Here is a 14,900-nt window from a genome sequence, read left to right on the forward strand (position 1 = left end):
CATTTGTTCTCAGAGAAGGTTGTTTCAGTTCTTTCGGTAGCAGTTTCCCAAAAGCTGGCACTATGACATTCATTTGCTAAAAACTATAAAGAATGGAACTATCAATACAAATAAAGATGAATAAAACTAAGTAATAAAACTGTAATATCGTAATTCCTTTCAATGACTTTTCCTGAATATCCATTATATGTGTTTGTATGCAGATCTATGAAAAAATACCATTTCATTTGGAACTCTTGACACAGCGAACAATTTTTCATTGCAATCCTTACAGCTCATTTCCCTTTTCAAAGAAAGGGGCAATGGACAAAACTCCTCAATATAGCAGCTAAAATTAACCCCCCCTACTACAGCACACTATTTCAGCTCTCACCATGTTTCGTGTAAGAAAAAAGGCGCACCAGGTGGCTAAGTCCAATTTGTAGATCTACAATGAGTCAGATCAAGCAGAGCTGGCAAGCATACAGGATTATAATCAGAAATCATGCATTAAAGCTTACTTTATTCCCCAGAAACAGGTATCATTACATTAAGGGCTTTCAACGTTTTGGTAAATATGAAAATGGCTATTTCAAAAAGAATAAGAGCATATGGTAATCCTTTCTAGTTTTTAAGAATTTGCTTACCAGTGAAACAATACAAACCCAAAGGCTCTCAGACATACTAATTACTTTTCACCTGATCATTTGTTACTTACTTGAGCATTTTTTCCCATATATCACTGTCATAGAAGGCATGGCTCCAACCCATTTTGACTGTTCCAACAATGACATTCTGCTTAAAAACATCTGATCCTAACTTGCGATACAGTTCCTCACAGTCATCCAGAGGAATATGGAACAACCCCAACATAAAAGCTAGTATCGCTCCTGAAAAAGAAATATTTTGAATTGTAAAACATAGCCTGGAGTAAAATTATAGATTCCCATTTAATGTAGTTCATAGGTTAGCAGAATATCTATCTTGAAAAGGGAAGATCAACTGATATTTATATCACTAAATTCCTGTTCAGAGATCACAAACTATGCCTTAAAAGGACATAAACAAGACAGAAGAAATCTACTTTCAAAGACAAAACTAGAAGTTGAAAAATGGCATTATCTCATTATGCAGATTTCATCCCTGCAAACAAATATATGGCAGAAGGCAAAATGAATCCATTGCTTTATTTGGAAAGAGAAATTAGTAAGAAGAATCTATGCTGTGGTATTAAAAATATATTTGGAGCATTACTTGCTATCTGGCAAACTCTGAGTCAGTAAAGAAAAATTCTAAGAAAATTCTGTAAAAAGAAGGGAGCTTTGAGTAGTTCAGAATACATTTGGTTGCAACCATTTACAATTAGTTATTCATACACACTGCCATCTAGTGTGTGCCTAAAAAAATTATGACCTACCCTTGAAGGAACAAAATCCAAAAAGCACGGTTGCAGAATACCACAAAATGGACTGTGGAAAAATACAATTAATGCATCGCTACAATTCTTAGATATATTAAACTGAAAGGGACATATACAAACTTGAAATCCAACTGTGTAATACTGTGAGGACATGTAACAAAGCATTAGGAATAATTAAAACACATTTTTCCAATTTGGAAAAGAAAATACATTTTAACAGGAGTAAATTCTTGTAATAGATTACGAATAAAACACATATGCAGAAAGAACTACATAAAGAAAGTTACAGGTGGCTTAAAGGAAAAGTTACTTCCAAGCTTCTTTTGCTCTCACAAACTTACCACGACAGCTGAGTGTCAGTGGACTGATGGTCTCAATTTTTTGAAATGCAGCACACATGATTGATATAACCTGGGCCCACCTGACAAAAACCTTCATCAAGAGACCCTTACTTGATTGCCAAATCACCAAATGCCTGTATTCAACATAAACATCTACCAGCAGAGAAACACCATTTTCCTGAGTCATGCAAATCTTCTTCTACCTTCTTTCTTCTTTTTCTTGTAACTCTCCAGCACCAATTCTACAATATAATGCATTTTCTATTTTGGTGAACAGTTTCAAAGACAAAGAGTCAAAATTCATACCAAATGCAAATTCATTTTCACTTCACCTCATAAGAAACAGCACCAAAACCTGCAGTCTGCATCAGCACACATGGCAGTAGATAATACCAGAGTCAAGGTACACATTTAAAGGGCTCTGCTGAAACCTGCTGGTTGGTAACCAACCCCCACAGGGGAGTAAGGTCAAAATCCAAGATACAGTGCAGGCTCTTGCTAGATGGCCTAGTGAAAAAAAGTTTCTGATGCTTCCATTACATCCTGCTCTGTATCACAGACACCTACACTCCACCACCATCTCACCCTTGATGCCCAACAACAAGAGGAAAAAAAAAACCCTCAATAAAACCTAGGAGGCTAAGGAGCCTATCTTGAAGAGCACAGGGATACAGCTGCCTAACAAGACACAGTACAGTCAAGAATGTAACTTGAAAGACAGAAGTATTCCTTCTTTATTCAGTACTAGTAAGACTTCAACTGAAGTGCTGTATCTGGACCCGAATGACATTCTTCAAAAAAGATGTGGACCAATTGTGCAGTTTTTCTTTTTTTCAAAAGTCCCTCAAAAACAATCACAGGTGAAGAAAATCGGTCTGTAAGGAAAGTCTGAGTAAATATGCTATGACAAAAGCCTTTAAAAGAACAGAAGGCTGCTGCTGCTGCAAAAAAAAGTAAGATTCAGTTATCCATGTTCCTGAGTAGTCAGGACAAGAGCAAACAAATTTGAACTCCAACAGAAGATCCGCGTTAGTGATTTGGATTTTTTTTCCCCCAAAATGTAGACACTGGAGCACTAGCACAGACTTTCTGAAGAAGTCTGACATGATTCTTAGGAAATTGCCAATAATGAAATACACACAGCTGATCCTTCCCCTTGGGAAATGAGATGATGCTCCCAGCAGTATGATACCATGACTTGACTTATTCATGAGTTCTCCTGAAAAAAATTTTCTTCTATCAGGAATATTTTCAAAATGCATTTCAGAACCGGAAAGACAACACGGGTTAAAACAAAACAAAAAAAAATGTCAACAGACAGATGCCAGCTTTGTTTAAGGAGGCTTCTCATCTGCAAATGGCTGAAGGCTGCAAGAATACACTGGGGCACTAGCCCTATGCTGTTTTTAACAGCTTGGGAGGAGTATTTTGGGAGAATATCCTTATGTAAAGTCTTTATGCAAACTTCACATACATCCAAAACTGATGATCAAAGATACCAGTACAATTCGGATGTAATAAAATGCACTGGAAAACAATATGCTTAGAGAACCTTTGATACCAGTATGACAATGATTGAACTCCTCATATGATGCATCTGAATGCCACTAACTATTAGCTCAATATAGAAACTCAGGTAAAAAAAACAACCTGTATTTTTATAATTCTTGGAGGAGACCACCACATTTGAAAATGTTGTAGAGTATGCACTTTGCCTGTTCACGTACTCTTGATGTTACTAACTGCTCCCTGTGACTGAATTGTAAGTGCATCACTATTAGTATCTTTAACATCTTTAATACACTGGGAGACTGCAGTAGCAGTGAAAAGAACATACAAGCCACATTCACAGCGTATCTGCAATGGGTTAAGAGCTCTGCACATCTACGAAAGCATGTCATACTCTAGAAAACAGTGATAATCACCCTCACAGAATTCCTAGCAGCTCAGCTCATGGGGCAATGGCACTTCCTCCTCTCAACTGCCTTTTTTTCATCTTTGGATTTTTGCACGGAACAGACAGTAAAGAATTTACATCAACTTAGTTCCCGATAAAAAAAGTTCAGTAGTCATCACCGTGTTGCATGTGCTTGCAGATTTTCTGGTACTTCCATACCCAGATATAGATCTCAGCAACAAGCAAGTGACCTAAGTATGCAGGGCCCATCTCTGCATCATCACAGTGATCTTTCCCTGGGACTGCCTGCATTTACACCCTGTGACAACCAGTGGAAAGAAGTACAGGGAAGCTAAATTACAAAGGTGGACTCTGTGATGCTAATTCACAGCAAACTGGTTATTTCTAAACCTCAAAAGGCAAAACAGCTAAATGATACTGAGAGATGAAAAGCAGAGCAGAAAAAAACCCAAACCTGCACAAGAGGCACCCTTCAAGCCATTTAATACATCACTTTTGTAAACCACAATTCATCCAACTGCAAGCTTCTGCAAAACCTATTGGCATAAGAACCACCGACACAAACGGTAATGGCACACCGCTAGCACGTGCTGACAGGTAAGTATAACCTCTCGCATCCATGTCTTGTCACTTACTACTGCAAGCTGGACTACTGCAGACAAAAACCTGGTAGTGTAAGCAAAGCTTAAAAGAACACGTTAAGTACTTACGAATGGTTACAAACCCCCAAATCTGGTGAAGAATTAAGAATAAAATTAGTTCTTATCAGAATAGTGGAATTAAGAACAGCAGCCCTCTCCATCAAAGATAATATGTCTTTATTATGATTGAAGGAGACATTAGAGAAGTGTTTTGTAGTGAAACTACCTTCCAAAGAAACAACCACGTACTGCAAAATTAACTAACATGGGATTTTTTTCAAAGACTATTAAAAATTTAAAGCAAGGAACTATATAAATCATGCCTGTAAACAAATTCTGTCTAGTAGACCTAAATATTCTCCTCTTCTCTATTTTGGACCTATTAAGCAAATCTCTGGAAACACACACATTATAGCTTCTCATGGTGATCTGCATTTAATGTTATTTCTCAATTAAACTGTATGGAAGATAAGCATAGGGCGTAAAAAAGTGAAGAACGTGGGTTTCTAAAGGAAATTGAGCTATTGAACAGCTGCATAACTCTTATGTTAGAAATCAGCATTATGCTGCTACTGTCTAGCATAATTTCTGAAACAGATGACTGTCTTTTTAAAAGAACCTTATGCTTCTGAGTTTCTCACTTCCTAGGGAGGCGTAACTTATCAAGGAGTCACAAGAGCAATTAAGAGTGGGAGGGACTTCTAAAGGTCACCTCGTCCAACCTTCAGTTCAAACAGGTTCAGTTGGAACCTTCAGTTCAAACAGGTTATTCAGGCATTGTTCCACCGAATTTTGTGTATTTCTAGGGATGAACATTCCACAGCCTGTGCAGGCAACTCCTTGCAGCGTCCAACCATCCTTGCAAGGTAAATATGATTCCTTACACCTAATTGTAACTTCCCATATTCCAACTTGTCTGTTGGCTTTTCTCCTATGATTGTGCACCTTCAAGAAGAATCTAGCTCCACCTTCTCGGTATTTTCCCATTAGCTGAAACAGAGTAAGGCCTCCCCTTGATCTTCTCCTCTCAAGGCTGAATAAACCCAGTTTTTGCACTCTCCCTATATGTCATGATCTCCAGTTCCCTGGCCCCCTGGCCCTCTCTCAGACTCAGTATGTACAATGTACCCAACAGATTAAGGATTTACTGAGGAGCCCAAACCCTGGTATACGGGGGCCAAACAGAGTCAATGTCTCTGTTGGGTATGTTCTTGTGCACAGAAGCCAGTATGTGGTCGGCTTTCCTTGTTGCAAGACTACACTGATGATTCATACTCAACTTGTTCTAACAAGACCAGGTCTTTTTTCTGCAAAGCTGGTTTCTAGCCAGTCAGCTCATCTCAAGTGGAGGGCTTTGTTCCTGGCTTTGCTGAACTTTAGGTGGTTCCTGTCCAGCCATTTCTCCAGCCTGTACAGGCCAATCCAAACAGAGGGCATCACTGTACTGACTACTTCCTCTAATTTAGATCATCCAAGATTTTGCTACAGACATACTCTGTCCTGCTGTGCAGGTCATTAATAAACACACGAAACACTAAAGGCCCAGGATCAGTCCCTGAGGGACATTACCTTAGTTGTCTGTAAAGGCCCATAAACAGATTTTAAGATGTTTGTACGTGTGTGCAAAATGAAGGTTTCACATTCACTTAAAAACCTGACAAATCAGTTTGAAGTTACAAGTATATCATGAATCACCCAAAGTTCTTATTCAGAAAAAAAAAAAACTTTAAAAATCACACCTCTGCATTCCCAGCTTACACTCAAAGTCAGAAATCAGCAAGTTCCGCAAAATCTGCATTTATTCTCAGATGTTCTTTTACTATATTGATAGCAAAACTCCAACTTGTATCAACAATTACCTGTGCTTACACCACAAATGTAGTCAAAAAGCTGATGAACCGGCTTGCCAGTTAGTTCTTCTAGTTTCCGTAGAGTCTGAAGTGCAACTAAACCCCTGAAACAAAAAAATCCCCTTCACATACAATGGTAGTTTTATCTTACACAGCTCTAATTAAGTCCACCTTTGCCTAATTATAACTCACTAACTACAAGAATCCTCAATGTTTCAGGGAATAAAAGGGTAGTAGAAAAGGGTAGTAGAAAACAATTATAAGGGAATGGTGAATACTAAATACAAATTACATACTCAGGCATACCAAAAGTAGCATGCAACCGCTACAGCCATATTGTTTTGTAGCAAAGGCTCAGGAATGAACATCTTATGTGGATGCAGACTCAGGACAGATTTTAGCTGCATCCACACCACACAGCACTTAAAGTTTGGTCTTATATAATGTCCCTTGGGGCACAGGATTTTTCTGTCTGTAATTTTTTTTGCTTCAATTCAGTGTGTCTGAAATAGTCAGATGCATTCCAGACCATCAGACTTACGCTTCTACAACATGAAACAGAACATCTGGCAAGCAGAGAGAGGTGCTATTTCTGCTGGGCTGTAGCTAAAGAACTGTGTATAGCGAAAGGAGCACCATCTTGCCAACATGTTCTGCTGAGAATGGCACCTCCTACATGCTGCTCCCAAATCTGTCCTGCCTTGTGCTGAAGAGCAGTAGTCAACCCAGTCCATAACTATAACCTGCTGAACATCATCAATTAAGTGGCACAACAGCCAGTAGTCAGTATTCAGGCTCACTCTCTGGACTCATTTCATTTAGCATTATAGATGCAGACAACACTTTCTAAAGATAAGGTGTCTTATAATGTCACACACCCCCCTAGAAATCTAACAGAAAAATTAACACACTTCATTTATGCATATAGGCATCATGCTGTCATATGTGAAGCATCCTTCCTTCTACTTTGTAAAATCTTCATGGTTTACCATGAACTTTTGCAAACACAAACATTGAAGTTGTGACATAGGCTCACTCCTTATTGAAGGCAACCGACTGATGCAAGTAAAAAAATACTCTGAGGAAACAAAGAGCTTGTGAAATTGTACTTCTGCAATCACTTCACTTTCTACCAATAAAGATTCATTAATCAGTAAATATTTGCCAACAAGACTTCAAATAGGCCTGAAAATACAGCTTTTATTAAACATCAGACTTCATATTTAATGAACAGGCCTCTACCACTATTCTTCAAAAATTATGGTAGGTGCATAAATTCATGCAGAACTACAGCACACATTACTAAGGACACGGGGCGCATAAATTCAAGGAAAAAAAGTGTTAGTTGTAGAAGAAATATAAATCAACAGCATGGATAGAATAGCTTTCACCACTAGCCTGTTCATTCTGTCATGACACCAGCTCTGCTAAGGCAGATCACCCTCCAGAAAAGTACAAGACAACACAATCATAAACTACTTCTAGCATTTCACACCAATTTTGTATTTCTAAGGTCAGACTTGGGAGCAGACTAACTCAAACAACCATTTAATTTACTTCCAAAGAAAAGTGAGCCAATCCAAGCACTAAGTGTGTAGCTAACAGGCAATTTCAGTGTCATAGGGCTACTAATGCATGGAAATTTAAGCACAAATGCATTCAAAAATAATACCCATCATTTGAATAAGCCAAATGGAACAGAACTGTAAATTGTATATTGCATCTTTGGGCACAAACTTATCAAAGAGAAACCGAAAGTTTCTTTCCAGTTACAGTATGAAAAAAGCTACAAGTATATAAAAAACACAGAGGTTTTACCTTGTACCTCCTCCATCAATAGCAAGGACTCGAATTCCCCAGCCTTTCACAGGGTCTGTATATCCAATTATAGCTAAAGTCTCTCTAACAGCAGCCTGAAGACTTTCATCGTTTGCCTGTCTCAGTCGCAGTAGGCATGGGATTAATTTTTCCTATTGATAAATACAAAGATATTTCATTCTAACTATATATGTTTATACCAAAAGAATCCATGCTTAAATTTACTAATTCGGCATTTAATTATAAAAGCAATATATTAAAATCAGAGGTAAACATCTTTACATCTGTATTTACTCATCTCTCTAACAAGGGAAAGGACTCCAATATTATGTTGTACACACCTCATTGCTAAAGTAAATCCCTATCAGAATTAATCAAAGTGAAATGTAAATTTTTTAATAGCTAGAAAAGTTGTATTTACCAGCAGTTTAGTTTTATTTACTTCCATGTCACATTGGCCAAATATAAACTCAAGTATGGAGCACACAAATTATAGCTAAAAGCCCAGATTTTGTTGAGAAAATATAACACTGTTTCAAAACAGAAAATGCCTTCTAATTACACCAACATCAAAACAAAAATTAAAATTTTTCCTCACACTGAGTAATTTTTAAGCGTACAATTATTATCATAAATATATAAAGTATTATAACCAAAACTGGAGCAGTGAATGTACTCTTTCATAATAAAGTAATTCACATCTATTCATGTGGATGCCCAACCTGTACCCTGCCCAGATGGTTCACCTGGCCTACACTCTAATCCCAAAGATTTGTTTTCCAGAAATTCCACAATTCACATCACACACCTCTCACATCTTGTGGAAAAAGACATGAGACTGACAAATACTGTGATTTGCCTGGTATTACTAGAACAGTCTACTACCCGCCTCTCATCCTCTCACTGCAGGTAAGAGAATGAGTAGGACAGGATAACATGAAATTACGTGACGGGAATACTACACTCATATCACCTCTCTTCACAGGAGGCATGCAAACAAGCATAAAAACTGTTGTGTGTATGCAGATCAACTGTACTGTACATTCCTATCTGGTCAATTGCAACAGAGTACAGAGTGTACAACCTTCGCCTATCACTACACTAAGCTATATTACCTATCCACATGACAATGCGGTATGCTTCTAAATTAAACACTGCAATCTGAAAAGCCTTTAGCTAGACTACTGATAGTTTGCATGTGAACCTGCTTGAACTAGCTAAAAAAACAGCTATAAAGAGACATTCACATCGTAATCTCCACAAATAGAAAATATTTCTATTCCACAAAACCAGAGAAGAAAGTTTTAGGTTATTTTATGTCACTTATCTGTCATATTTATTTTTTGTCTACACATGAAGACTATTTGCACCTTAATTGCAACTCCTCTGCTCTCTGGAAATTCTAGAAGATGATAGGTGAGTTCTTCAACCCTGCTGATACAGACTCTTCTATTAGAGGATCTTCGTAGGGCTTGAACTAAAGCTCGAGTCCTGTTATCAATACTCACTCTTGCAATAATCTAAAAAAAGATAAAGTTATAAAAATAACATGAAACTACTCTAAGAAATGTGTAGTATTTGTCAAGACTAATTCCAAACTGTTATTTTAAGATTTCTCAGAAGTAATGGACAACATGTTGTACTAGAGATCTACTATAGGCTCCGAGTAAGCATTGCTTAAACATAAACAGGCAACCTTTTGATTGTTTACTGGACAGCTCACAGCAACAATACACCAAACAAACATATCAGCACGTACTCAGATGTATTTTCAGGGCAATTCTGAAATCACAGTATTTGGACCATGAAGAAGTGTAACGATTACTGTAACTACAACAAAAAAGAAGCAGCTAGATCTATCTATATTTATGTACCCGCTCCCTATACCATATGAACATATATATATACACACTACATGCACACGTATATATAAATTTACACATAAATATATGTACTTATATAAAGAGGATATAAAGGTTTTTATATACATACATCTATATACTTATAAATAAGCATATGTATGTATATGTAAGCTTATACAACTTACATCAGTATGTGTATATATAACTATATAGATTTTATATATGTGTATGTGCTGGTTTGGGCTGGATAGAGTTAATTTTCTTCATAGTAGCTAGTATATGGGGCTATGTTTTGGATTTGTGCCGAAAACAGTGTTGGTAACACAGGGGTTTCTGTTACCACTGAGCAGTGCTTACGCGGTCAGGGCCTTTTCTGCTCCTCACACCCCAGCGAGTAGAACAGGTGTGCACAAGATGTTTGGAGGGGACACAGCTGGGACAGCTGACTCCAACTGACCCAAGGGATATTCCATGCCGTATGACATCATGCTCAGCATATAAAGATGGGGGAAGGAGGAGGAAGAGGGGACACATTTGGAGTTGTGATGTTTGCCTTTCCAAGTAACCATTACACATGATGCAGCCCTGCCTTCCTGAAGATGGCTGAACACCTGCCTGCCCATGGGAAGTAGTGAAGGAATTCCTGTTTTGTTTTGCTTGCGTGTGCAGCTCTCGCTTACCTATTAAACTGTCTTTACCTCAACCCACGAGTTTTCCCACTTCTACTCTTCTGATTCTCTCCCCCATCCCACAGAGCAGGAGTGAGTGAGCTGCTGTTGCTGTCCAAGGCTAAACCACAACAGTGTACACACATACTTATATAAGAACATATGTACTTATATGTAAGTAAGTACGTACATAGGTATATACTTATGTAAGTGTATATTTAATGTATACAAATATATATGTTTACATACAGGTATATACACATGCATGTATATATATACACTTGTATAAAATAGACATTGAAATCAAATATAAAGAAATAACATTAAACAAAGACTTGCCTTTTCTCTCTGAAGAGACAGATGCTTTTCCTTCTCTTCTGCAGTCTTAGCTTCCCTTGCTTTGTCCTCCTCATCCTTCTCAGATACTTCTTGTTCTGGCTGTTTACTCTTTTCTTGTGAAACAACTTTTGTATCGGATCTTAACTTGGGAACCAACCCACCAATGTAACTGTCTACAAAAGCTTGTACACTGTTACTGGGATAGGAAAGAAAGTCTACAATACTTTTTTTAGTGGAAATTGGAAGAGTGGTATTTGTCTTTTCAGCACCCAGAGTCTCTGCCTCAGGAGCTAAAGCAGCTGCTGAATCCACTGTCTTTTCTTCACTTATTACAGGATTTTCTGATGAATTAAGATTATTCCTCTCTTTGCTTTTAGACTCCTGTAATAAAGCATTCCTTTTTTTCTCTTGATCCATAACAAAATTATTATTAAAGTACCAGTTGATATGATCAGCTATGAAGTTGTAAGTCTCTCCAAAATTTGTAGAAAAGTAGCTTATATGAAAAAGGTGTGTTTTAGTAGACACTGAATCTTCCGAAGTATCTTGGTAAGTGCCACTTGAACTTCCTAACACAGACTCTGAGTCTTCATTTGCACAACTGGGTATCTTTGCAGCTGGGCCTCTGTTGCAATCCTCCTGAGTTCTGGCATCTGTGACTTGTTCATCATTTTCCAGATTTGCACTGATGTTATTTGCATCTGCATTACTTTTATTTGCTTTTCCCAGAGTACCTGAGTGTGACTTTAATCGAGCTATCCGTGAAACCAGTTCACTGTGAGTGCCAGACACTGCCTTTGAAACAGATTCTATAGTATTCTTAATTCGTGACATGCGATTGGTCACTTTCGTAAGTCCTTTGGAAGAAGAAGTTAAAAGTTTAGAAACTCTGTAGTATAAAAGGTCATGGCTGTAAATGTATTTGTTATACCAAAATGTTCTGCTTCTGGCCCATTTACACTGAGGCTCGCTTGTATGAAAAACTCTCAGGTGAATGGCATGATTTATCCTCCAGCAGACTTTAGGTCTATACAAATACAGGTATTTGTTTCTTTGCTTCCACCAAAGACTTTTTGGGTTAATCACAAAGAACAAACAGGTGTCTAAAGAGAAGTGATGAACTGTCATTACTTACAAATAATTAAACCTTTTCTACGTTGCTTGTCTACTTCATTCCAGAAAATATATCTCAATAAATAAGTCTCCTATCACCGTGTTATCTGAAAAAGAAAAAAGAAAGCAAAAATGAAACCCTAAACCCAGTTAAACTAAACCCACAATGTTGCTTAAAGCAGGCCGCTTATTCTTTCAGTAAAGACAATCAAATCAAATGATCTTACAGGGCTATCTGCCGCTGAGGACGTATGGTAGTGTTATCCCAACAGTTCTATTTCAACACATTCTTCCTTAAAGGCCAGTTTAAGTTCATGTTGAGCAACACTCCACAACAAATACTTTGCTGGAAGTATTTAGTGACATACAGAAAACTGCTTGCTGGTCTTTCCAATGAAGAGAAACTCGTACAGAGAGAGCAAATTTCAAATGAAACTGTCATTATGTATCACCATTCCTTTGCAAAATTCCTCCCAGGGAGGAAGCACACCGATTCTTTGGGCAAACTTCAGCATAAAGCCACAAATTCAACAAAACGTTCCTAACTTAAGAGCAAAAGGCTGTATATAGCCCTTACTCTACAAAGAAAGATGTTTCTGGGGTGGATCAGAGTTTCACACGGCTATACAAGCTCCTGCTGAAACCGCAGGGGCAAACCCATTACTTGCCTAAGCAGCAAGCTCGGGCTCCCCTGGCTCCTGCCACAGCGCCAGAGGTCAGCCAGGCACACACGGCCGCAGGCCCACGCCAAGGGAGCAGCGGCGGCACCGCCGCGGGCAGCAGCCGCCTTACTTACAGGTTCCTCGGCAGCTGCCGGCGCCGCGCCCGCTCCGCCAGCGCTCCTGCTGCCCGCCGCCGCGGCCGGGCCTATATAGGCACCGGGGGGCGCGGGCTCTGCCCGCCTTGCGCCACTTCGCAGAAACGATTTCGAGAGCGGCCGCGTAAACAAGCACCGAGTCCCGGAGCGGCCCCGGCCGCCGCCCCCGCCGCACGTCACGCGCCCACACCCACCCCTGCGTCACGCACGCGAGTCCCGCGTGCCTGGCACGCGCTCACCGACACCCCCCCGGAGCGACGCGGCCCACCCCGGCGGAGGCGGGTACCTGCTGGGCAACGGCTCCCGCCTCCCCGCGCTCCCCAGGCCGCCGCCGAGCGCCAGGCAGGGCCTACCGCCCACGGGAGCGGGGCCGACCGCTGGGGCCGCGGCCCGCGCGGTGCAGCCCCGGCGGAGCGGGCAGGAGAGCGGCGGTAGCGACAACGGCAGCGGCGCGGGGCCGCCAGCCGGGCCGGGCCACGCTACGGCGCCTGCGCCGCGCCCAGCACGCCGGAAACAGCTGAGGCACGCGCCGTCTCACCGGGCGGGGCGGGGGCAGCGGCGGGGGGCGGGCGGTGTGGCGCAGGAGGCGCGGCGCGGGGCGGGGCCCGCAGGGCGGTGCTAGGTCATGGCCGGGGAGGAGGCGGCGGCGGCGGCTGCGCGCGGGCTGCGGCAGGCGGGGGCGGGGCGGCTACGTGCGGAGCGGCACGCGGCGGGTGGGGCTTGGAGGGTGCGGGCACGCCTCGCCTCAGGGCGGCCGGGGGCGGCGGCGGCCCCGTGTCCCGTCGGTGGCGGCGGCGGGACTGGCCCTGCGTGAGGCTGCCGGCGGTGCCAGGCTCTTGGTGCCGCGCCCCGGAGGCGCTGGGGCGGAGGCTGGGGGGGGCGTGCTGGCGCCGTACCCCGCGGCTGGCTCTTCTGTGGCCGCGCGCCCCGCACTTCCCGCTTAATACTTGGAGAAGGATGACAGACTGTGTGCGTTTCATGGGTTTGACAGGGTTAGGGGGCACATGGGTGTTACCCAGCCAGCCTGAGGAGCAGCACAGGCCTGTGAGCTTCCCACCTGCACTGTCTGAAAGTTTCTTTGAAGCTGGCTGCACCGAGGGTGGTGACTGCAGAAGGCTCATGAGGTGAACACCTCAGTGGGCTGCTGAAGGCCTCACCTCATGAGGAGGATAATACTTCATGTGTCATTTCGGAGTCCAGTCATCTGCTTCATTCTTTCTCACAAATTAAAAAGTAAAATTAATTTTCTTACCTGGTGTTTTCTTCCCCAAGGGAAAATTTATATCCATTGTGTATTCTAATCATTATACTGTGGTTTTTATAACTTAAACAGATTGAACTTTCCATATCTCCTGATGCAAGATATTTTTCAGCCCTTGAGTATTTTATGAATATTAATTGAATAATTTGTAGTTCCTTTTTTGCCTCCTGTTAATGTGGTGGGTTGACTCTGGCTGGATGCCAGGTGCCAGCCAAGCCACTCTTGTCGCTCTCCCTCCATCAATGGGACAAGAGGAGAAAATAACAATAGAAAGCCCAAGGATTGAGATAAGGACAGGGAGATCACTTACCAGGTACTATCATGGGCAAAACAAACTCATCTTATGGCAATTAAAATGTATTCCCAACTAATAACAGAGCAGGATAGTGAGAAATCTAAAAACACCCTTTGACCCCACCCCTCACTTTGTCCCAGGCTCAACTTCACCCCCAGCTTCCCCACCTCCCCCCGCCAGCAGCAGGGACGGGGCCTGGGGGCTGCGCCCAGCCCCTCACACCTGTCCCTGCCGCCCCTTCCCCCTCAGGGGGAGGCTCCTCACACTCTGCCCGGCTCCAGCCCGGGGTCCCCCCCACGGGGCGCAGCCCTTCAGGCACAGATGGCTCCAGCCTGGGTCCCCCGCGGGGTCACCAGCCCGGCCAGCAAACCTGCCCCAGCCCGGGCTCCTCTCCCCACGGGGACACAGGCCCTGCCAGGACCCTGCCCCAGCACGGGCTGCCCACGGGGTCACAGCCCCCTTCGGGCACCCCCTGCTGCGGCGGGGGGTCCCCAGGGGCTGCAGGTGGGGATCTGCCCCACCGTTACCCTCCATGGGCTGAGGGGCACAGCCTGCCTCACCAGGGGCTTCCCCAGGGG

General features: G+C 42.2%; 1 protein-coding gene across 10 annotated transcripts in view; it reads right to left on the bottom strand.

The window, feature by feature from the left end:
• PNPLA8 (patatin like phospholipase domain containing 8) overlaps nt 1–13,257 on the bottom strand; it is a 42,450-nt gene extending 29,193 nt beyond the window's left edge. For 5 of the 10 annotated variants that reach the window (XR_005104292.1, XM_037387691.1, XM_037387692.1 and 2 more), the window contains exons 1-6: nt 13,053–13,255; nt 10,837–12,056; nt 9,338–9,487; nt 7,968–8,119; nt 6,159–6,253; nt 698–869 (exon numbers count right to left, since the gene is read on the bottom strand). Coding sequence is in view for 9 of the 10 variants with exons in the window: in XM_037387691.1 (XP_037243588.1) it covers nt 698–869; nt 6,159–6,253; nt 7,968–8,119; nt 9,338–9,487; nt 10,837–11,964 (1,697 nt within the window). In the remaining variant the exon portion in view is untranslated. Of the gene's footprint in view, nt 1–697; nt 870–6,158; nt 6,254–7,967; nt 8,120–9,337; nt 9,488–10,836; nt 12,057–12,745; nt 12,925–13,052 lie in introns of those variants that run through there. The other 5 variants (XM_037387686.1, XM_037387687.1, XM_037387682.1 and 2 more) reach the window with 5 other exon arrangements.
• Between the last annotated feature and the right edge of the window lie 1,643 nt (nt 13,258–14,900).

Source organism: Falco rusticolus, chromosome 5 (genome assembly GCF_015220075.1).
Source record: "Falco rusticolus isolate bFalRus1 chromosome 5, bFalRus1.pri, whole genome shotgun sequence".
Lineage (NCBI taxonomy): Eukaryota > Metazoa > Chordata > Aves > Falconiformes > Falconidae > Falco > Falco rusticolus.